General features: G+C 38.6%; 2 protein-coding genes across 3 annotated transcripts in view; one reads left to right on the top strand and one right to left on the bottom strand.

Annotated features, from left to right (window-relative positions):
- GRK4 (G protein-coupled receptor kinase 4) overlaps nt 1-325 on the bottom strand; it is a 41,175-nt gene extending 40,850 nt beyond the window's left edge. Inside the window, exon 1 of the mRNA XM_014308526.2 lies at nt 4-325. Within this exon, the coding sequence (XP_014164001.2) occupies nt 4-325 (322 nt within the window). The remainder of the gene's footprint in view (nt 1-3) is intronic.
- NOP14 (NOP14 nucleolar protein) lies at nt 132-25,013 on the top strand. Of its 2 annotated transcripts, XM_005424731.2 has the most exons (18): nt 408-605; nt 2,789-2,923; nt 3,712-3,853; nt 4,412-4,557; nt 4,977-5,114; nt 6,297-6,419; nt 7,551-7,682; nt 8,827-9,154; nt 10,429-10,559; nt 10,765-10,850; nt 12,461-12,596; nt 14,436-14,537; nt 15,325-15,478; nt 20,046-20,205; nt 20,542-20,689; nt 21,614-21,732; nt 22,657-22,812; nt 23,136-25,013. In XM_005424731.2, exons 1-18 carry the CDS (start codon nt 408-410, stop codon nt 23,233-23,235), a joined length of 2,634 nt encoding a protein of 877 aa, XP_005424788.1. In that variant the 3' UTR covers nt 23,236-25,013. The 2 variants fall into 2 exon arrangements, with proteins under 2 accessions (XP_030915935.1, XP_005424788.1); XM_031060075.1 differs by lacking the exon at nt 3,712-3,853 and having other exon boundaries at nt 132-605; nt 4,480-4,557; nt 23,136-23,438.

Genomic DNA, 25,013 nt, shown 5'->3' with positions numbered 1-25,013 from the left:
TGCCTCGTGGGTCTGCTGGGATATGTAGTGCGCCAGACCTTCCCCAGCCTCGACCCAAAGCGGGCGGGGAGCAGAGCGGCAAATATCGCGGTACTACGGCAGGGCTCTCGCGAGAGGTGGCCAGCTGCCGGCGCGCATGTGGTAGTGCTGGGCCCGGCGGGGTGAGGGGTGCGCTGGGGCCGCGCTCCTGTGTCGTCTCTTTTCTCCCTCCTCTCCTCCGCTCCCTCCTCTGCTCCACGCCCCTCTGGCTCTCACGGACCTGTGGCTGAGGGCAGAGGTCAGGCCAAGGGGGAATTCGGGGGGTTTTGCGCCCCCTCCGCGCCATTTTGCTCGCCCCGTTTGCTCCTCCACGCTGAGGGCTCAGCCGCTGCCTCCCCCCCGCGTCCCCACGGGCAGCCGGAGCAGAGATGGGGAAGGCGGCGAAGCGGAAGAAAAAGGTGTCAGTGCCCTCCACTGCAAAGGGCCCCGTGAAGTCGGCCATGGCCGTGGTCAAGAGCAACCCCTTTGAGGTGAAAGTCAACAGGCAGAAGTTTGACATCCTGGGGAGGAAAACCAAAAATGATGTGGGGCTGCCGGGTGTCTCACGCTCCAAGGCCATCAAGAAGGTAAGAGGACATGCAAAGCAGGGAGGAAGAATGGTGTCTGTTGATGTGGGTGTCTGTGATAAGGCTGGAGCCCTCTCAGGTGGAGTAAGCGCCCAGCTCTGTTGTCACAGCAGGAGTGGCCGGTCCCCTCTCAGTGCTCAGGGGGTGATGCAGAGCTCGGGAATGGCTCCGGCCAATGCAGCCCCCAGGGCTCAGTAGTACAGCTCTTCACTATTCCTTGGTGGGAATGGTTCTCTTCTCAAGTTACCCAGGTCCACAGTACAGTGGCACGTGTTGTCGGTGAATAAGTACTGGACCAGAGTCAGTGTTCATGATCTTGGTCGGTCCTGGTCATCCCAGGATGTTCAGCTTCTTGATAGTGTTGTAACGGTGGTATAATAGTGAAAGATTGAAAGAGCACTAAGGTCGGGATACAGTGAGAAATGTGTAGCTGCAAAGAAACTACTGTTGATATGGGAAACAAATGCGGGTGATTTTGTGTGCACAGGTTGAATAGTCGTGTTGTAGAAGTATGTTGGGATTTAATGATCTGTTCACCGCTGTCATATGAATGACCATACTGCTTAAGAGTAAATTTTTTACCTTCAACCCTTGTGCCATTTTCAGAATGCCTCTTTTTCTTTCTCTATTGCCATCAGTAGCTACCTTTCCAAAATCTTTGGTGCTTAAGGGACAGCGTGTCATAAATTGCATCTGGGATTCCAGCAGCCTGCCTTATTCTTGAGTGAAACATGGGACTTTTAGTGGTCTGTCACTTCACACAAACCAGCAAAGAAGTTTAAACCTGTGTAGGTTAAGTTAAAGCTGAAAAAAGGGCAATTTGAAAGTATGTCCCTGAGATTCTCTGACATGTTACATACATGTTGTTGAACAGAATTTAAAGCACTTATTGGGAGGGCAAATGCAGTGAAAACAAAGAGATATTGTATCACGTTATGTGTATTGTGAAAAGTTTTTTCTTTTTTATCAATAGGAGAAGTAATCAAATAACTGAGTACAAAAAAAGCACAGAAATGCTTTTTGATATCCAACTTACTAAGAGATATTAATGTTCATATACAGTGTCTCACCTATAGAGACAGTGTAAATGAACATTATACACTAGTGTATAATGTACACATTATACATTGTAAATATGTACATATTGTACATTACAAATATGTATAGTGGTCACTGTAAGAAGTAAATAGAAGGTAGAACTGGCACAATATTAGATGAAATCTGAGTTTTAGTGTCATTTAGTGTTATATGAAAATTGTGAATGCTCAGTGAGGCTGCAGAGTAGGAAGGAGTAGGAAACCCAGCCTTTTCCTTTAGTGCAGCACTTCATGAGGTTCTGGTAATATGAATGGCACAGTATCTTTTTCACATTGACAGTAAGACTCTGTTAATGTGCTTTAAATAAAAATGGATATTTCTTGGCCTAAACACAGCCAAGATTTTTTTTCTTTCGAAACTTCAGCATGAAATTATAAATTAGCTTTCAGATTTTGTTACTATTAGTCAAGATTTTAGAAAACTTCATGAATGTTGTACATCACATTTTAGGATTTGGGATTTTATTTCATAATAAGATAAATCAGATATTTGTCATTAATTATGCATTGGAAAGTAAACCTGTCTCCTTACCTGTCCCAAAAATAGAGCACATAGTAAGTACCTTGGATAGGTGTAATAAGCTTCTTTTTACTGACTTGATGTTTGACTTCCCCACCCTGAACAGTGACACAGGGGTAGATGTGTGGATCCACTCGAGGCTTTTATGTCTTAGGTGAAATGACCAAAAAAAATTCAGCTGACTTTTGCTGGCTTTTTTTTTTTGCTTTCTTTAATATGTTATTCTTTGTTTACTAAGCTTGAGACATGTCAGAATTCTTCAATGTAAATGCACAGGTTTTGAATGTGATAAAATAAAGGTGAGATATGGTGTAACATTTTGTCTTCCCTTGGGTGCTTATAAGAGAACTTAATTTGAATGGATTGTATGAGGTTCCCATCTTTTCTTCATGTTAATATTTCCTTCTCTTTCATTGCATTCTGATAAATTATTATTTCTGATATGATGGTAGTATAAAGATTACTATGTTATTATTACAGGATACTGTGGATTCTTTTACGTTGGCTTTGGAAGTAGTTACTCTCTGTTCTTTCAATTTTATCTCCTTTTGTCTTTTTCCTTCCAGCGCAATCAAACGTTATTGAAAGAATATAAAGAAAGAGAAAAGACAAATGTGTTTAAAGATAAACGTTTTGGTGAATATAACACCAAAATCACTCCTGAGGAAAAGATGATCAGACGATTCACTCTGGAAAGACAGGTAAATGATTTTAAAAAAGGAAAAAACAAACAGGAGAAAGCCAAACACAAAGCCACAAGGCACACTTGAATTTTTAGGTTGGGAGCACCGTCTTAATAGAATGTTTTGCAGGACAGTTCTTTATTTTTGATTTTATAGGTTTAGAACTTACAAAAAAGGAATTTTTCATAGAAATAGAAATTTTTTCATTAAACCTTTCTTGTTTTGCCAGATAACTGTTTGAAGCAGAGGTTTCTTTGAGCACTGGCATGCAAGAAAGCTAGTTATAAGCAGATTCATTGATTAGTTGGTTTTCTTTGACTGCTTTGTTTTAGGAGTTAAATTAGGAAAAGGTGGTCACCATCAAGTATATTCAGTAGCTGAGCAGAACTCTGTAACTTGCTGTCATTCTGTAGTGTGAATTGAATGTGCAGTACTGTCCTTTCTGCCTCATCATACTCAGTCTCAGAATTAAGCAGTGTAATTTTTATAGGTTGAACTCTATTTCATTAGGCCTGAAATGCAGTGGTTAAAAATTGATTTTACTGTTACACAGATAAAACTTCAGCTTCCCTAGGTTTCCTGTGTTAGTCCATTTGTACATTAGTGTAAGAGAGACATGACTCTCTCACTTAAAATGTATTTGAATGAAAATATTGGTCTGACAGTGTTCTTATTCCAGTTAAATTCCAGCAAAACACTGGAATAAGAATCTCTTCAACTAGCACTGAAACTAAAGGCTGTGTTATTTTGTTGCTTGGGAACTAAAGATCTTTTGATATTTCATTGGTTTGTTTTACTGTTCTTAGCAAAATTATGGAAAGAAGAATATCTATAATCTTAATGAAGATGAGGAATTGACTCACTATGGCCAATCTTTGGCAGAAATTGAAAAACTAAATGATATTGTTGATAGTGACAGTGACACAGAAGAAAGAGGAACACTTTCAGGTAAGAAGTGCCAGCTGGTGTTTCACTGGTAATTTTATTACTGGTGAACGTGTACATCATTTGTTCAGTACTGTCTCTCAGTGAATGTTCTTGGTTGGAATGTTTAAGCCAGATTTGATTACTTCTTAGTCACACACAGACCAGCTCTCTGGATTTTAGCAGGGACGTACTACTGGCAAGCTTCTTTACTCTGTGAGCTTTTTACCATAAACAGGTACCTGGATTTTGAGCCCTTTGGCCAGAATCTAAAGTGTGAGTTTTCTGGTTGCTTTCTTGGATCTTTGGACCTACCTGTTGGATGAATACAGGGAAAAAACATGATCCTACCTCATCCCGAATACCTGTCAGTGTAAATTATGTGTCTGACATAATCTCTTTTGGTATGGCCATTCTCATAGGGATGAGACTAATGCATGATTGGTTCAATAGTCAAAATTGATCCCATTCTCAAAGAATAGGGAGACACTGTCCCAGCAGCAGCAGTTTTGTCCCAGCAGCAGCAGTTTTGCAGTCATGTGTGGATTTGAAAGATTCACATCCTACTTTTTTTTTCCCTAGCTGAATTAACTGCTGCTCACTTTGGAGGGGGTGGAGGCCTCCTTCGTAAAAAAGTATCAAGTGAGCAGCAAGATGAAGAAGAGGAAAAACCCAAGTCTAGGAAAGAACTAATTGAAGAGATGATAGCCAAATCTAAACAAGAAAAGGTGAGTTTTTAGCCCTGAAGTATAAATGAGCATGATTGAGAAGCTGTCACCATTCCTGTACTTGTAGAATAGAAAAACAGGGCATAGCAAGCAAATGAGGAAGCTGTCTGAGAGGAGTCCAAGCTCCTTGAATAAAGTCTGACTTTGTAGGCATTTTAGATATAACTTGTATATCTGCCATTGTTTTGTATCCCCAAATCTCCCCTTTTCACACCTGCTTTCTGAATGCAACCCTTGTGCCATTCAGCATAGCTCTATACTTCTTCCACAAAGAATGTTTGCAGCTTCAAATTTTTAAATATTTGAAATAATTCATTTGTTAAATGAATGTTAAATGTGTTTTGATTTTTAAATTGTAAATGCTATGTCATGTCCATCTGAATATAACTGCTGTATTTGTTTTTGTTTTATTTTTCTAGCAAGAGAGGCAAACTCGGAGAGAAAGTGCCTTAGAACTGACAGAAAAGCTTGACAAAGACTGGAAGGAAATCCAAACCCTTATTGCCCGGAAAGCCCCAAAGTCAGAGAGGAAGGACAAAGAAGTAGAAAAACCCAAGGTGAGGTTTTAGTTAAACTGATTTCATTGGTTCTGGTAACTTGTAGTTTTGACTTGCAGTGGCTGAACTATAAGGCCAAGTTATCACTTCATAAAACAAAATGTTTACTGCTATTCACAGTGAAGGAGTGCTGCAGTTCTAGAACAATCTTACAGTTGGAGGAATATAGGGATCTGTGTGACTTCTCTGATTTTAATTAGTTTGCTTTTCTTTAATTATCAAGTGAGAGACAGATTGCAGACTGAACAATAGTCTTGACTACAGCTTATTTGTAGGACAAATAAATTTTTGAAGAATTAAAATTGTTGGGAACACTGACTTATTTTGAGTGCCTTTGGAGTGTTCCTTTGATGAAACAGCTAGTACTTGACAATAGACATTTCCTTGTTGAAATTGGGCTCTGTCCCTTTCAAAAAGGGAATGAAAATAATTTACTTCTGAATAGATATCGTATGGTCTCATGCTTTTTCTATCATTTGTATTCTGTACTAAGGGAAATAAACTTTTAAATGTAAGAATAGGCATTCTGTTGGGCTTTTTTATTTTTCTTCTAGAAATGTGTATTTTCTTGCAGAAAATCATGATTTTCCATTTATTGTTTTGCAGTAGAATCCAGATTTTATAACATCAGTTAACTAGTACAGTCTTGCATTAAAACTGATTTCAAAGTACAACAGAAGATAGTGGACCAAAAATTCATATTTTGGAGTATTGATTTTTGGGTTTAAGTTGCTCCATGGCATGTTGAAGATCATTGAATAGCAGCATCCCTTTTTATTTTCTTTAAGCAAGACTTCTATGTAGTGGAACTAGCAAAGGCTTATCTCATGTGACAGTGTAAAATGAAATGTAAATTAATAATTTATTAATTCTTTGAGGGTGTTTTGAGGGTTTTTAAAGTAATATGTAATTCGGTTATTTTTTAAGATACTCTTTTTAAGTTTTTCAGTTGTGAATAACTTAAGTAAGGAAAGGGGAAATTCCAGGAGAATTTCTCTTCAGCTATTCTTACCATTCCTTATCTTAATTCTGAGTTGAGTGTTTTTGCAGCTTGCTTTGGAAGCAGTCTTTTCCTTTAATCTCAACAGTCTGATTTCTTAGCTGTTAGTCTGGCAGAGGGATGGCTGCAAAGCAGAATAATGAAACTTAAGATAATAAACAATTGCATAAATATTTCTTTAGCCTGATGAATACGATATGATTGTTCGAGAACTTGGATTTGAGATGAAAGCAAAACCTTCAGAAAGGCTGAAGACAGAAGAAGAATTGGCCAAAGAGGAGCAGGCCAGACTCCAGAAGCTCGAGGTATACCATTTATGGCTGAGATTGTTTGGGGCCTGTCTTTTGGGAGTGACTGCTTAAATTCATTCCTTGACCTTAGATTGTAAGTGGCTGTACTAAATTGCAATTTGTCAGAGGGTGAATTCAGGAAATCTTCTGTTTGTGTTTGTAATCTGATACTAAAACAACAACAAAAAAACCCATAGGCCTAGTATGTGACTGTGGAGGTTTATGAAATGAGTCAATCTTCCTTCAATAAAAATGTAATGTTACTTTGATTTGCCTTTAAATGTTTTAAATTATTCAGAGTTGAGAGGTGCTCCTAAGTTAGTGGAGTACTAAGTTGCACAGCAGTTAAATTAATACACTGGGCAAGTCATTTGTTGCTCTCTTCTGTTGTCGCAAGAGCCTTTCAGTGGTAGCATGTGCATAGCTTTGCTTTGCAGTGGGATGTGAATGTCTTGGAAATGTTGCATGCTATTTCTGTTACCTGGAGCACTGAGTCTTACGGGAAGATGGAATAATTTGGCAAATGTTTCACTCTTTTTTTCTTTCTTTTTGTTTTGGTATACTAAGAACACATTTAAGACTCTAGGGAATTCAGTACCTTCAGATTACATCAGAGCAGCTCAGTATCTAATAGCAGAACAGAGAGATACTTTTTTATTTTCTGCTCTTACCATCTTGGAGTTTGATGCTCAGTCCGTATCCCAAAAATCTTAGGATATGGTTGTGTTCACTACAAGCTTATTAGACACACATGAAACAGATAAACACTGCAGAATCCTGAAACACTTTGGAAGCTTTTATTTTTTAGTAATGGTGTCCCATAAGCAGAAGAGCTAAGTTTTAAAGTAAGAGAGCACAGTGCTTCTGGTTACCCCAGTTTTAAAGCCTTTAAAATAAGCTAATCCAATTGACTGTGTGCTCTAATCAGACTGTACTCCCTACAAAAAAAAAAGGTATTCTCAGCTTTTGCCCATAATTTCTCAAGTGGCTGGGTTTTTTCTTTACACCAACTTTTTGAGTAATCCAAATTAACTGGTTTTTCCTTGTGCTTTCATAGCTGTATTTGAGAGATCTTCTGTTTTGGTGTGGTTACCTGATTGATGTACGTGTCTCACATCTGGGTGTGGTATTTCTTGTGAAACACAGGCGGATCGATTACGTCGCATGCGTGGAATAGATGAAGAGGCAAATAAAAAGAGACCCAGCCACATGTCAGCTGATGATCTAGCTGATGGCTTTATCCTGGATAAAGATGACAGACGTTTATTGTCCTACAAGGTAAGGTTTAAAGTTTATGAATTTGCAGAGGTCTGTAAAGAAGATTACGAAAAACAGTTGGCAAGTGAACTCTGTGGAGGCTTTTCGTTCAACCTCCTGCTCAGAGCAGGGTCAACTATGAAATCACCAGTTTACTCAGATCCAGTCTGTTCTTGGAAAATCTCCAAGAATGGAGGCTGCTCAGAGAGATGTGCACTGACTGCCCTTAACCGTGAGGAGGATTTTTTAATATCCAGGCTAAATAAGCCCAGGTCTGCCTCTCCTCACAGAGCAGATACCCCAGCCCCCAGTAGTCTTGGTGACTTTCTACTGAATTTGCTGCAGTTTATCAATACCTTTATTGTATTTGAAGGCTCAAAACTGAATGCTGTGTTCTGTGTGGTCTTACAAGTGTCAAGTCTCCTGACTGTATTCTTGCTGTTAGAGTATTAGAGTAGCCTTCTCTGCCACTGGCCTCCTGGGTTGAAGAGGAGGCTCTTTGGCATTTCTGGTTTTGTTGGTTTTTTTTTTTAATTTTCACTGTATTGATTGAGCTTCCACTAAATTTCAGTCTGAAGATGAGTAGATTTCTGACATGTCTTTGATTAAAGTGGCAGAACAACATAACCTTAAAGCTGATATTACCAGTCACCCTGACTGTGGTGCGCATCTGTGCTGATTCTGTCTTCTCATACGCAAGTAACAAGGGAACTGCATTCTCCCTGAGGGGGGCAATACCAATTGGGAATGTGAATTTAAACTGGTGATTAATAAAATCAGGATGGGACCAAATATGTATCTGATAGGCTATTTTAACACATAGAAGGAACATATTTTTGTACGAAGAATGTTCCTGTAAGTGATGTTGAAGTCTTTTCTGTATCATCTGCTAGTTTTCCTTCTGTGTGGTTTCTTTTATTCCTCATATACTATCTCTTCTTCCAATTTCTTACAACCTCTTGAAAATACCCTACTTTTTTATATCTGTATGTATGTTCTCTCCCTAATATCCTTTATTGGCTGACACTGCTGGCATTCACTGCCTGGTCAGGGTAGAAAGACTCAAATTCTCTTGATGCATATTTAAGATAGCTTTGCATGGTGATTGTGTTGAGGTGCTGCCACTTTATCAGTGTTTTAACTGACTTGTTTTCTCTATGGACAGGATGGAAAAATTAATATTGAAAATGATGAGGAGAAAGGGGAGGAAGGAGAGGAAGAGGAAGGAGAGGAAGAAGAAGAAGAGGAGGAAGGAGAGGAAGGAGATCATGAAAATGAAGAAGAAAGTCAGGAAGAATCTGCAAGTGAAGATGAGGAGGACAGTGCTGCAGATGGCCACTCTGATCTTGAATCTGATCTTGAGAGTGAAGGAGAAGCTGCAGAGAATAAAGAAGAGGAGAAAGACAAGACAAATGAAAATGAATCACAGAATGTGGAGAAATTGGATCCAAAGAGAGAAGCTGCCAAATCAGAGCTTCCCTATACATTTGCTGGTAAGCAAAGGACTGATGCAGAGATCCCTTGTTGTCAGGGGTTTGTAAAAACCAGTCAGTTTCTCTGCCCTGTAGGTTTTACATTCATTCATGAAATTTTGCTTCATAGTTGTCTTCTACTATTCAAAGAGCAGCCAGTAGCTGTTATTCTTAGTGAGCAAACCTAATCATGCTTGGAGAAGCAGGAACCAGATCTGTTTCATCCCACAGCAGTTTCTGTGCCTCTGAGCAGCGTCAGAATTGGAAGATAAAAACAGGGGAGTAAAATAAAAATACCTGTGCTCCTTTCTTAAGGCAACCAGCTTATCCTATCCAGAGTGCTACTGTTTTACCTAAGAGAAGCCAAAACAGTATACTGTGATCTATACTTACAGTTTCTCTGGTGTTTGGACTGACATTTTTGTCAGAAGATGCTTGGAGAGACAAGATTCTGAAGTTTAATCCCTGTGATGTAACACTGAGGTATTGTAGAGACACTCAGAGTTTGACTGGTCTTGGGTCCATGCCTAGCAGGAAAGAGGAGACATGTTTCAAGTAGTACACAAAACACTCATTCATATTAAGTACATAATTCATCTAACTATTGTCCTAGTGTAGATTTCTCGAACAAAAGTATCTGTTGCAAGATTAAACAACCTTCCAAACAACTTCCTTAAGTGCCTGTGTTTTTTCTTCCAAAGAAGATGACTTACTACACAAAGCCTTTTGAATTGAATTCAGGATGTGCTTTAACCAGAAAGCAGTCATATTAAAATAACTCAAAAAAACCCACAGCTAGTTAGGATGTCTTCTAGCATGTTGAATTCTGTAAAAAACTAAATATATGCCAGGGTTGTTGGGTTTTTGGTTTCTTTAAATAATTTTCTATTTGTGGCCATATTGTTAACTTTTCTTCATGTTCTTCACACAAAAGCTAATTGGGTGTGAATGAAACACAAAGGTAAATGTATTATGGTAAATTTTTGGTTGAATGTGTGTTTAGGTTTAATTCTGCTTTGTGTCAACATAGTTGTGCTGCTCAGCATACATGGTAGAGGATGACAAGTTTTAAGCATTGAAAAACATGTTATTTTCTGACTTATGTTCATAGGAATAATGCTACATATATGCTAGTAGAGTATTAATGTTTAAAAGTTAATTATTTAAAACATTTCTGGTGTCTTTTTTTTTTGAACCATATAATTTTCAGATTGGAAATTTGTTGCACATTCACTTGAATTAAAGATGTAAAGTTTGAGATTTTTTTATGGTCAATTTTTGGTTTTATTTTCTAGTTCCTGAGTCCTATGAGACATTTAAGTCTTTATTGTCTGGAAGAACAATAGAACAACAGCTTATTATACTGGAGAGGATTCAGAAGTGCAATCATCCAAGCCTTGCAGTGGGAAACAAAGCAAAGTTGGAAGTATGTTTTGTTTTATGTTTAAAATAACTTTTAATTTCCGAGTAAATTTTAGTGAGTATTCAGGGAGCAGTATAAAATATACATGCTTCTATGTTGTGAGTAACAGTAGAATTAACATGATAATCTTAATTTTCTAGATCTGTATCACTGTTCAAGAATATGTACAATGAAGAAAGACTTAATAATTTTAACATATTTCTTGCAGAAATTGTTTGCCTTCCTTTTGGAATATATTGGAGAGTTAGCAACTCTGGATTTACCAGAGCTCAGAACAATTGACAGACTGGTCCTGTAAGTATTAAATCCTATGGACTTTTGCTCCTTCAGAGTTTAAAGAGAAAAGCTTCCTAGAGTAAAGCATTTAGCTTGTTGCTTGTTTCAAATATCCTGTAGAACTTGTTGGCAGCTGGTAATTCTTAGACTTTATGTTTTAACTTTGTTTCACGTGTTACTTGATCTATTAATTGTACCAAGAGATTTTCAAAACCTCAGAATGTATTTTTTCATCTGCAAGATGATTTTGTGGATAGTGGATAAGTAATACCATATATGCATGAAACTCCTTTCTAGGAGGTTATTTAGACAGCTGTTAAAGGATTTTAAGCTTTGCACTGACACTGTGCAGTTTCTGTTGCAATCTCTGTTTTTTCCATGGGCTTTAGTTCTGTGAATTCACCAAGAGAGCTAGACAGAAATGGAATTAAAGTGTTACAGTGAGCTCATCTGGAAGTTCCAGCTAAAGACTTTGCAGGAAGTTGTCAGTTTGGCACTGTTGTCTTCAAGTACCTGACAGGCAGTTAGGCTGTAAGGAGAGAGCCAAGTTTGTCTCACAGGTATACAGCAAAGGACAAGAGTCAATGGGCAAGGGCTGCAGCAAGGGAAATTGCTATTAGATTTAAAGAAAAAAAGTCTTCTCAGAAAAGGTACTGGACATTAAAAATTAGTTTCCCAGAGAAGCTGTGAAGTTGGAGAAAACTTAACAAAGCTGTGAGCAACCTGATCCAGCTTTGAAGTTAGCCATGCTTTGACCACGGGGCTGCGTCAGATGATCTCCAAAGGTCCCTTGCAAACAAAATTGTTCTGTGTTTCCTATCTTTGCAGAATAGGCAGGTTTCTTTCAAGTTATTTTTATGTAGTTTTCAGCGTATTTTTTTATTTCCTGCTAAAGTCGGTAAGTTTTTCAAAATCTGTTCCGTGCAGTATTAGCATTCATTGCTCTGTTGCATTCATCAGGAAGAGCTCTGACCTATTGATACTGTCACACATGGTTTGTACCAAAGGGTAAATATGTTTTGATTCTCTTATAGAACTGGAATACATTCATATCTCTGCAGACAAATTTCACTGAAAAATGCTGGGAGACCAAACAGATTCAGGCACCAGACTGCATATGCCTGTAGGCACTAAGCATAGGCCAGGAGCTGATCTAACTTTGTGTTCGGTCTTTTTTTTCTTGTTTGCAGTAATCATTTTGCTAACCACATTGCTGCCTTACATGTTGTTTAATAGTGCCTAAGAGTGTTTAGAATAGTGGGCTGTCTAATGTAAGCCAGCATACTTCACTGAAGTAATATCTAAAGTCAGGACATTCAGAAGGATACATCATAACCATAGCTAATGATTTAAGAGTGTATTTTAAAGTTTAAAATTATTTTTCATATAAGATTTAGAAACCTACAACTCAGGGATTCTCAGAAGGCCAAATGAAAAATGCACGTCCCTGTAAACTAAAGTATTACAATAATAATTTATATTCTAAAAAAGGAACATTTGTGGCAGGCAATTTGTCATTGTTACAATACAGATGGAACACAAGAAATCTTCCTATGGGTGCTTAAAAATCAATTTTTTATTAACATCAGTGACATAACTTGATTATGACTTAAATTTCTCGTTAATAGGCCATTGTACAATCTTTGCCAGATGTTTCCTCAGGCAGCCAGTGACAGTATCAGGTTTATCCTTCGAGACGCTGCACATGATCTGGAAGAAGTAATTGAAGTCAAAGGCCGTGCAGCACTTCCAGGCTTAGACACGGTAACAAATCCACATTGCTGGGATAATCTCTTTGCATTAGTAAGAATGGTAATTAGTGCAGAATGACAGTAGGTAGTGAATTATCAGCATCTGTGACATTCTAGGCTTTTTGATATTTTAAATTGCCGTTCTGGAGATAAGTTGTAACAAAAGCCCCACAACAACAAAAACACCCCACCCCTAAGAGACAAACAATACACACACACATTCTGCAGAATAGAAGTGTGACTGTGGAATTAATAAGGGAAAAAGATCTAAAAATTGTCTCTCCAGTTTTCATAGCAGAACACTGTTTTCCTGATGAAACTTAAATTGGTAGTTTTAGGAAGAAGTGATGTTATCAGTTATGTTGTGACTTCTTTAATTGTGTTAAGTACAAATGTATAAAAATTGTGCTCCATTGAGATGCAATATCTCTGCAGTATCTCTTGGGTTAAAAAAAAAGCAAAATAAAAAACACCCAACCAAAATAAAACCCAAACAAAAAACAAAAAAAAAAGAAAATATTATGGATCTAAAATTACAACATTTCTTAGTACCTTATATATGATAATGGCCAAATTAGTGACTTCGAAATAATTTCTTTCCTTGTTGTATTGGTAATAGCCCATTTTCACTTGCCATGTTAAATGTGAACAGATTCCTTTTATAGTGTCTAAGTAAATGGCTCTTGGAGAATTCAAGAAGGAAGCATAGGAAAATGAGTATTTTTAAATTGTAGTAAAGTTTCGAAGACAAACCATAAATCTAATTCAGAGGGAGCTACTTGTTTTCTGTCAGCTTGATGAATTGCTGCTGCCTAATGGAATAATTAGACTATTGAAGGAAAATGGACTGAAGCCTTGATTCTTACAGCTTGGAAGATATATTGAGTTGTTTTGAAGAGTCTTTGTTCAGGATATTTGGGTTTTGCAGGAAATGTATTGTCAAGAGCTTTTAACTTTATTTTAATTTGTCACACTTAGAACACCAGTCACAGTTCTGGCTTTCATTCCCTCCACTGGACTTTGCCAAGTAGCAGGCTATCATTAACTTTTAAAGTGGAATTATATCACTTTGTATTCTCAAAGCACTTGTTTGAATGAATATTCCATAGATCAGCTGTCTTAGTAGGCTTTTCATATGCCTGCTGTTATCTTGGCCTGCAATTCAGAATATTTAGTAACCAAAACACTTCAGGAGAGTACTTGTTCACAGTCGAGGAGGAACAGAGAGGAAGCAACGAAACTCTGCTTCCATCTGGTTTACTGTGCAAATATCCACTTAAATAATTTTCATAATTACCTTGCAGCTGATGTTTAATTCCATATGATCTTGATAGGTCACTCAAGTCCCCTTCAGTAAAAGTGTACCTAATCACTGCTTAGTTCTTTTGCCTGCAACTGTTTGTTGGTGTGTGCCAGTGCCTGAGGACTCTGGTCACTTCATTGTCTGTGTTGAAGCCTGGTTGAAAGGTGTCCCAGGTCCTGTGTGGCCACGTGCTCCTGAGTTTGAGGTGTGAGAGTATGTGACTGTGGTGACCTAAAGGGGATCAGATGGGGTTCTCATGGAGTAAAGGGGGTTGGGAGGCAGAGTTCCTTCTTAGTTGTTCTTTCAGCTGCCTCAATCCAATATTAGACCTATAATGGATGTCTCATAATTGATATTCCTTTTTCTCATCTAGTTGTCTCAGTAAATGAGTTGTGTACATCATACCAGATTTCTCAAAATTATGTATATAGTAGTATTTTTGACTATTGTGTAGCAGTTATTCATTCAAAAGTTACATATGTATAAAGTCAAGGTCCTGGGAGTAATGTTTTAACTATATTTTGCCTTATTCTGTTTTTGTGCAATCAGCTTATTTATTTGAAAATTGTATCTCTGCTGTTTCCAACTTCTGACTTCTGGCACCCAGTTGTAACACCTGCTTTTATGTACATGAGTCAGCTGCTTACTAAGGTATGTCTGTGGTGTTGTACCTCAGGATTATATTATTACATATATTATTTCTTCCTCAGACTCCCAATATGTATGTTAGTATTAATGTATATAGTGGAAATGTGCTTGCATAGGCAGCTTTGTTTGGTATAGCCACAGATAGTAATTGGAACAACGGCTGAAGAGGAAAACACTCTTGCAGGCTATAGTCCAACTCACAAAACCATATCTCTTCAATTTTTCAAGCTGTCACAAAGTAATTCCTTCTGTGGTAAATTACATGAGACTAATGGAACAGATTGAATACAATCTGAAGTCATTCATTAGTGGTTTCTTTTCCATATATTGCATTTCTTCATACTTGAGAGGTTATTTACTTAAAAATTGGCAGTATTTGTTTTCACTGAAAATGTACCTAATGCAATGCATTGAGTTAAAATATGTCCTTATTTTTCTATCCTAATATCCTGTTTATATGTTTCGAAAGTCTTGAGCTAATTGCTCAATTGCTGCCAAGTTGCTCAGAGCCTTCTATTTCACTGATTCATTTCTGAAGGATTTATTGTTTGTGGTTTAGCACCTTCTAGTGGCTAAATGAGTTCTGATATACCTGTTACTCAGTTCTGCAGATACTCTTCAGTTGAGGACTAGGGAAAGCCAGTGTGGGTCTCATCAAAGATCAAAGGCTGTAATTTTATAGATTTCAAATGCTTACAATGTAGTTAATAATTCATCTTTTTGGGAGATTCTGTATTTGTGATGTATGGACTCTTAGTTAGGAATATTTTGTTCTTTTTATTTCTTTTAGTGTCGCATTACAACATTGCAAGATGTTATTAAAGGGTTGTTTATATGCTGCTTGTTCGTGGAATATGTATCTCTCTCCAGAAGATTTGTACCAGAACTCATCAATTTCCTTCTTGGAGTACTTCACATCTCTCTACCCAAAAGCCAGGCCCAGGGTGAGTTTGTTTAGAGTAAATGAGTATTTCATTTAGAGTCCATTTTACTATTGGGGTTCATCTTTTAAATTTTTGAATACAAATATTTCACACTGATTTCATTGGTTTTGAACAAAAGGCCAAAATCATCTGCAAGTTCAGCCAAACACAACCTTGATTCTCGGGCATCTTGTTATGAACTAGATCCTCTCGTGTTGTTGGCAGGAAGGAAAGGACTGAACTTATTAAAGGAAATGAACTCATGTTGGCCACAGTGTAGTATTTTTGCAGTATTGTCATTCTAAATAGACTGTGTGATTGGACTGTGTTCTGAAATACAGAGTTCCTAATGGATTCCTGATGAGTACCCTGTAAGTTCACAGTGAGGCAGCAGCTCATGCTGCAGATACCCTTAATCTTCAGCTAATAGCCATATCACCTAAATGAGAGATATGTATCACAAAGCTGGTGCTTTTCCTTATTTGACATGGATTTGTAGTACTGTAATAGAGGGCAGCTATCCCCACAAGCAGGATTTGTAAAATAAGTGTATAAACTTGGCAATTTGCACAGACAACAGGGATAACAAAATTATCTTTTCAGTGTGATCCCTATGTTAGTAATTTTTTTTTTATTTTGCTAGTCCCTCTTCAGTTTTTTTTCTTTTATTAATTTCTGTCTTTAAAGTTGTTCTGGTTCTGGAGCTCTTTCTGTTAACCAGTTCAGTTACAATAATTTGCTTTTGAGGAGTTTTGTCAGAGCATAATAACTAATTAATGTGTTAATATTTCTGTCTGGGCACAGCATGCAGGAGGAGACTCTGCAGGCAGGATATTACCAAGTGAAAATTGGAATTATTTGATAAACTCACAAGATATCTGGGATTTAATGAACTACACACTATGTATTAGTATGCTTATACCTCTTGATAAGATCCTTAAGAATGTTCTCTAAATAGTCATCAGTCTGCTGAGGAAGGTTTAGCTTCTGTCTAAGTACTTCAGTAGTACTTAGTACTTCAGTAGGCAGCTCCCTTCCTTTCTCTTCAGGACTTTTTTGCCTTTCCATGCTGCTTTTTTTTTTTTTTCCATTTTGAATTTTTGAGCTACTACTGATGCCTTTTCTCAACAAACCTACCACCGCAGTTTCACCTTTATTATCTGGCATGGCTGTACTCCACAGACCTTTCCCTAGCTGCTTCTCCCAGCTTTGCAGTTTCTTCTGAAGTGTGAGCCAAGGTTACACAGCTGGGCTGCATCAGAGCTAAGCCCTGGACTCTCAGAACTCCAACAGCTGAACCCTTAGAAGGAGGTGGGAAGAGGTTATGGAGTGGGTGGGTTACGTAGTACTAAAAGTATTCTCTCCTTTGTGTATATTAGCAATATTTGATCTGCAGAGGGTTTTGGTAAAGTTAAAATACAGGATTCTGCAAAATTAGATAAGATACCTGAAAAAATTTTAGCAGTAATCATTGATCATCAATTGTTACCTTGTTTAAAATATTTCTTTGTGTTTCTGCTAATGATTTTGTGGTAGTTAAATTTGAATGGTGTTGATTTCTGTTAGCAGTGAGGAAAACCTCAGTGAAAGATAGATAAGAGGCCCAGTGTTCTCTTTGAGAGCGTTCCAGTCAGTGTTAATGTTTTGAAGATCCCAAGGTATCCAGTTTTGTTTTTAAATATTCATGGTGGAAGTTTTTCTGGTAGTTGTGATGGTTAAGCTGTCAACAAAGAATATTTTAAATAAGTAGACATGGAGCTCTGGAATGTTGATGCACTGTCACACCAAAAAAATTCTCAGAGTTCAATTTTAACATTAAGTAGAGTCAGCAAGTAAACTCTTAATGTTTTAGTTTTATTCTCTTGATCCGTAAATTTCTCCCATGAGAAAGATATATCGAATGCAGCTTCATAAGAGACTGAAATACAGTCAGATTTAGAGTAAAAACTATTACCTTAAAAAAGAAAAACTGTAGGTGGAGGGAGTGGGAAGGAGCTGTCATGGTTGATAGCTTTAGCTAATTGAATTGTTAATGAGATCTGCTATCCTCTCACAAGTAAAGCAGATCATAAAACTCACATATCTTAGTTCCTGATCTTGCATAAGCCTGTGTGTGTCATGATCTCCTACAACTTCGGGTCTCAAACCTTAAAAACCTTTATTTAAATATACTGTCTTCTGGCTTGTCTTTGAAGAGCCATGTACAGGTTGTAGAGTATGTAAATAATCTGAACTTAAAGTTTGAAAAAGTTTTCAAGTGAATTTCACTGCAAGCTTGCAGGACATAAGGAAAACAAACAGGGGAAAAAGACCCCCAAGGTCCAGCACAGAGAATGCAAATTATTTTGTCCCTTAGCCAAGAAATTGCTCAGATGCTTCTTTCATGTTGCTGTATAAGTAGTTTCACAGATCAGCTTGTGATGTGTGCATAGGGATTCTTTAGTGTTTTCCATATGCCCTGCTCCAGTACATATTCTGTGTTCCATGTTCCTCTCGTTTTAAAGCCCTCAGCTGGAGTGGGAAAGAACTTCACAGTGTGTCTGAGGGCCCTGCTGTGGGCTCACAGGAGAGGCTCTGTGGCTGCAGCTGTGGAGCAACTCTCCCTGCTCCAGCTCACTGTGCCCCATGACCACCTTCTGGCCAAAGCCTTCTGCTTGTGACCCCATGGGAAATCCTGTACCTGCCCTATCCTCTTAAGTACATCCAGTGGTCCATCCTGGACCCAAGCTGCAGTTTAACTGTGCATCCTGTTTCCCACAGGGCAAATGTGAACCTACATGTCTTAACTTTCCCCATCCACAGAATGAATCAAAGAATTGCAGAATGGTTTGAGTTGAAAGGGACCTTAAAGGCCATCTAATTCTAAACCCCCTGCCATGGGCAGGGATACCTTCACTAGACCAGGTTGCTCAAAGCCTTATCCAACCCGGTCTTGAACAATTCCAGGACTGGGGCACCCACAACTTCTCTGGGTAGCCTGTAGTCCAGTGTCTCACCACTCTCATAGTGAAGAGTTTCTTTTCACCTAGTGTAAATCTACCCTCTGTCAGTTTAAAACTGTTACCCCTCATCTTATCACTACACTTCCTGATAAAGAGTTCGTCTCCATCTTTCCTGTAGGTCTCATTTAAACTGGAAGGTTGCTGTAAGGTCTCCTCAGGGCCTTCTCTTCTCTAGGCTGAACAACCCCAGCTCCCTCAAATGGGAAGTGCTCTGATCATCTTCATGACCCTCCTCTGGATGCTCTTGAGCCAGGTCTGTGTCCTTCTCTGGGGACCTCAGAGCAGAACACATTCCTTCAAGTGGGATCTCATGACAGTGCAGTAGAGAAGACTCCCCTCATTCGACCTGCTGAGCTTTGGTTGCAGCCCAGGATGCCTTGGCTTTCTGGGCTGCAGGGACACATTGTCAGCTCAGAATTTGGGTTCTCATCCACCAATACCCCAAGTCCCCTGCAAAGCTGCTCTTAATCCACTCATATTGCCCAGTCTGTATGCATGTGTAGGATTGCCCCCACACACATGCAGGACCTCACAGTTTGTCTTATTGAACTGCATGAGGTTCACATGGCCCCACTTCTGAAGCCTGGGTCTCTCTGGGTGGCATCCCCTTCCTGTAGAGGGGGACAGGAAGGACACCAAGAAGGACATCAAGCACACCACTCACCCTGGTGTCACTTGCAGGCTTGCTCAGGGTGCACTCAGTCCCACTGTCTGTGTCCCCAGCCAAGATGTTCAGTAACACTGGTCCTAGGACAGACCCTGATGGACCCTCCTCATAACTGATCTCCATCCAGACATGGAGCCATTGGCCACATTTGGGGCTGTGACCATGCAGATAATTGCTTATCTACTGTGTCATACACCTGTCAAATTTATGCCTCTCCAGTTTAGAGACAAGGATGTTGCTCAGGACAGTCTCAAATGCTTTGTACAAATCCAGGTACATGATGTCAGTTGCTCTTTCCTTACCCATCAGCACTGTAATCCTGTCATAGAAGGCCACCAAACCTGTCAGGCACAATTTGCCATTGATGAAGCCATGGTGCCTGTCACTGAGCACCTCTGTGTTTTGCATGTGTTTTGTCATGGTTTCCTGGAGGATCTGCTCCACAATCTTGATAGGCACAGAAATGAGGCTGATCAACTTGTAGTTTACTGGATCTCTTCTCTTTCCTATTTTAAAAATAAGGATTTTCTCCCTTTTTCCAGTCACTGGGAACTGCAACTTTACAAATACGAAAGTAGTTTAGGAGCTTTATCTTGCCAGTTCCCTCAGGACCCTCAGATGTCTAAGGTCCCAGGGACCTGAGCGCATTCAGGTTCCTTAATCTCAAGCCTGACCTTCTACAGTGGACAGTACTTGGTTCTGCCAGTCCCTGCCTTTGGATTCTGTGACTTGGGCAGTGTGACTAGAGCACTGACCAATGTCCCCATGCTCCAGTGTTTTCCATTGTTTTAGAAAAATTTAATACAGATAGAAATATTTTTAAAGGTAGTACAGTTAAAAATGTAAAATGAGTTGGCTGTTTTTCTTCAGAAGGAATGCATAGAAGTGACCTTGTTTAATGACTGTTCTTGGTTTGCAGGCTATACTGTAGTGCATCCCTTTACACCAGTGGGGAAAAATCTAGAATTGCTGTGGGTGTGCGATGAGGAGGATCTGAAAAGTTGGGAGAAGCAAAATGTGCCATTGAGTATTGTGACTAGATTCAAGGAAGCCAGCAGAACAGAGATAAATCATACCAGGTATGTAAGAAGTGCAGAACAGAAAAAATACCAGATCATCTGTTGTGTCATGTCAGTGACAGTGCTCTTTAGATGTAAAAACAAGAGTAGAGGATAGTTCTGCTGTGTTCAGTGCACTGACATAAAGATTTGTTGCTGGTGGAATTCTTTTGGTATTTGCTTAGGAGAGAGAAATTTTTAGTCTGAATTAACAACTATTTCCAGTTGTAACTGGTTCTTTCAAGCAATCTTAATGGATTCTGCTAACAGTCCAAATTTAATTAATTCAGTTGATTTTATTTGAAAATCCACTGCAGTTTTTGCATGTGAAATTGTTAATTTTTTGTGCATTAACAGGTTATCATGTCTAGCCCTGTGTTTTGACCTTATTAAAAAATGTGCAGCTCTTTATGAATCTTTACCATCATTCCATGAAATAATGCATCCTGTCAGAATACTCCTTACAAAACATATGCCAATCAATGAATATCCTGAAAAAATGCAGGTATGTATTCCTCAGGATTTAAATAATCAATATCTTTGTTTTATTAATAAATTCTGTGATCTTCATCTGTGAAAAAAAAAACAACAAAAAAACCTACGCAACAAGTATAAGCATTAATTTTTTTGAGGTTCAGGGATTTTGACATTCCTGTGGAAAAAACAAAAGAGCAGAGAATATTTAGAAAAGGTATTTTTCCATTGTATATGTTGCCTTGCCTATTTAAATGAAGAGAACAGTGCTTGGCTTGTAATAATGTAGCATTCCATGAGTGACATAATTTATAAGAGTAATATGGACATCTGGTTGGTCTTGTACTTTTGTAGTGAATCTGTAAGACCTTGGTAAAATAAATACATGTACCAAACTGGGGAGGGAAAACTTACAACTGTATAGGTAAAATGAACATAAATATACCTGGTCAGTACCTTACCTAGGACAGTTGGTGATTTTCTAGAAATGAGATTCAAATTTTTAATCTGTCTCTTCTGAGTGTAGCAAAATCATCTTTTCCTCAAAGAAGCATTGTAAAATGTCCTTAGAGAACAAACTTTATTACTCAGATGAAGCAAATGGCCTATGTTTTTTGCCATCAAATTAAAAAAAATGGTCATTGTTAGAACTACCATTAAAGGAAGAGTCTGAGTTGAACTGCCTTTAGTCTTGCTTCTTCCTCTGTTAGGTGAAACTACCAGCAGGCAGACCTTTCTTATTGTTCATGATACCATTTTAATAGACTTCCAAAGGCTTTTAAGAATTATCCACCTTGGATTACAGCATGTCAGTGTTAGCAGTGCCCTCATGAGTAGCTGTGACTTCACCCAGGGAAAAAATATGTGGGGAGAGCATTTCTGTTGATTCAGTTTACAATAGCTTTTGATTGATGGTGGCTTTGATATGCTTTTACAATCTGTTCTGCCTTTTCAGGAATGGTATCACAGTGCTCTGAAGGAGCTGGAGAACAAAGTAAAACACTATACCCCACTGGTATGTGAGAAAAAGAAGCCAGTGCCATTGAAACAGTATACTCCTAAAATTGTGAAAGTGTAAGTAAAGAACACTGGATGCAAAGGAAAGGTGCATTTAAACCTTAAGATTTGTAGCAAGCTAGAAAGGATTTGGAAAGCAGGACACAAAACAACTGTTTTTCTGCTACATTTTGTGTATAATTCACAAGGGGGCATCTACTTGTGTGATAGGGATGGAAAGAAAAAAAAAGGAAGGAATTTTGAGAACAAATATTATCTTGTAGGAAAAATAGCACTGAAAGTCAACTCTTGCCCATATAATGAATTGTAAATTAACAAATTTCAAGATGATTAGATTGTTATTATCTGGTCAGGTGTTTTACTGAATGCTCTTGTCAGGCACTCAAGTCAGAAGAATAAGAGTCAATAGTTCATAAGGTATATGAAATATATGATGGTACAAGATGGATGGTGAAAAACACTAATTTAGTTTTGTAGATAATAGAACAGTGTTCTGATTTAGGAAATCTGCTTTATATTGGCTGCTGATTTATTTACTCATATTGGTTATCTGCAGGGGCACAAAGTGTCTACTTTTATTTATTCTAATAATTGAAGAGGACAGCTTTGCTCTGCCATACACACTTATCCTCAAGTAATTGATCAGACTTCTTCTGTAAAATGCATCTGCTGAGAAGGTCTGCAAAAATTTAAGATGTATGGGGAGGTTCCATCTTTCTCCAGATGTCTTCAATTCTTTTAGTCTAGATTTTTTAATCTGTTCAAACTGCAGGCTGCAGATGGGGAATTGAAGTGCAGTTAGAAGGTCTGGTGAGTGTTTTTCCAGTATGTTCATTGGGCAACTTCTTATTTTGCAACTTATCCATATAATATGCAGGAACTAAAATACTGAGTTAGTTTTCATACAAAACCTCTCCTTATAAATATGAAAAAGTTGTGGGTTCAAGGTGTTCTGTGCTCACACATACATTCTTATTTCAGCTTAGAGTTTGGAAGAAAGCAGGCAGGCAGCAAGAAGGAGCAAGAAAGGAAGCAGCTGATCCAGAGGCACAAACGTGAACTTAAAGGAGCCATCCGTGAGATTCGGAAAGATAACCAATACCTGGCTAGAATGCAGCTGTCAGAAATCATGGAGAGGTAACGTAGCCTGTGGTTCAGCACCACTCTGGGGCTTGTCCTGCCATCTGTTCATTTCTTCACTGTGTGCCAACCATACTAAAATAAAATGGGACAATTTGAGGGAAACCAAACATTTTTTGATACAGATCATTTAAAGTGTTTTTAACTTTGCAGTTTCATTTCTCTAGTTTAAGAGGATGCAAAATGTTTTTATTTAAATGGTGTGTTGGTGAAATTAAAGAATTGTGGGGCTTTTTATAAATAATTATTCTCCAAGTATACTTATTTTCCCTAATATAATCTTTCTGAAATATCTTTTATGTTGATTGTTTGTTTTACAGAGATGCAGCCAGAAAAAGAAAAGTGAAAGAGCTTCTTGGTAGCCTTGCTACACAGGAAGGTGAATGGAAAGCAATGAAAAGGAAAAAATGGAAGAATTAACTGGGACTATCTACAGCAGGAAGCTTACTGCCATATAAAACACCCCAATCATGGCTTTTCAGCAGATTTTAATTGCATTTTTTGGATGCATTCTTTCTGAGGAGAAGAAAATATCATTGGATCTGTTTGAAAAAATTAACCTGCTTATTAGGAAAATCCAAAACTTTTCATAAGGAAAATAAAAATAACACTTTTGTACGTGGCATGCTTCTGTTTTATTTTAATGAGAACATTTGGACAAATAATCAGAATTCTAAATCTAAAACCTGATCACACACACCCAACTTGAACTATACACGCACAAATTCTGTGTCAGAAACCTTCTGTTACTTCAAGCTGGTGACAGCTCAGTAGTGAGGTTCCATTTCAGGGTCAGTTCTCTTCAACAGCTTCATCAACGACGTGGACACGGGACTTGAAGCTACACTGAGTAGTTTTGCTGAAGACACTGAACTGGGAGGAGCTGCTGACCCCCTCAGAGGCAGAGAGGCCCTGCAGGGAGATTTTGACGTTCACCAACCATGTGAAATTCAACAAGGGCAAGTGCTGGATTCTGCACCTGGGATGGAGCAATCCTGGATGTACAGACAGCCTGGGGAATGAGGGGCTGGAGAGCAGGGCCAGGGAAAGGGGCCTGCAGCTCCTGGGCAGTGGAGAGTGGAACGTGAGCCAGCAGTGCCCTGGCAGCCAGGAGGGACATCCGTGTGCTGGGGCCATCAGGCCCAGCATGGCCAGCCGGGCAAGGGAGGGATTGTCCCGCTCTGCTCGGGGCTGGGGCGGCCTCGAGTGCTGGATATAAAAGCTACAGGAGAGTGCCCCAAAGCAGGGCAGCAAAGGTGATGAGGGGCCTTGAGGGGAAGTCATGTGAGGAGTGGCTGAGGGTACTTGGTCTGTTCAGCCTGGAGAAGAGGAGAACAAGGAGAGACCCCACTGAAGTTATGCCTTCCTTGTGAGGGGAGGGGGAGGAGTAGGCACTTCTCCTCTTCAGACACCAGTCTTCTCTGTGGTGACAGTGACAGGACTCAGGGAATGGCCTGAAGTTGTGTCAGGGGTAGTTTGGATATTAGGAAAAGGTCCATCTGAAACATCTCCCCTAGGAAGTGGTCACAGCACCAAGCCTGACAGAATTCAAGAAATTCTCAGGCATGTGGTATGACTCTTGGGGATGGTCCTGGTAGGACATTTTATTATCTTTTTTAACATTGAATAGTTGCAGGCAGATCTAATAATGATAATATAATTTAAACAGTAACATTGTAATTAGTCTGTACCATCAGGACATGCTAAATTGTGTATTGAGTAAAGGTATCAACTCTTAAGTAGAAATCCTTTGTTAAAGCTGTACATCCATTCATCTTTTCAGTAAGTTTTGAATTGAGCACAGCTCTGAAGTTATTAATAATCTAGGGTGATTAATTAGAATTCCTCATTGTATTCAAAACTGTCTGACTTAAGAGAACAGTGATACCCTTAACTTTCTTCCACTTATTTTATCATGTATGTCTAATCACTGATAACTGCCCAGCATGACTTTGAAAAACATCTGCTCTTCAAAGATAAATACTTCTAACACTTTCTTTTTATACTGTATTTGCAAAGAAACATTGCACTGGGACAAAGAGCATCACAGTTACTGATGGGTGCTAATCTGAACTAGGTTCACTGGTCAGGTATTCACTTAATATTTGGTAAATTCAGTGATAGTTGCTATGCATTGAACAAATTTGTAATGTTTCCATGGAAAACTGTTAGGAAAATAAAATTCTCTTTTATATTAA

Source organism: Geospiza fortis, unplaced genomic scaffold (genome assembly GCF_000277835.1).
Source record: "Geospiza fortis unplaced genomic scaffold, GeoFor_1.0 scaffold147, whole genome shotgun sequence".
In the NCBI taxonomy this organism is placed as follows: Eukaryota; Metazoa; Chordata; class Aves; order Passeriformes; family Thraupidae; genus Geospiza; species Geospiza fortis.
This window is presented reverse-complemented; position numbering and strand designations above follow the sequence as displayed.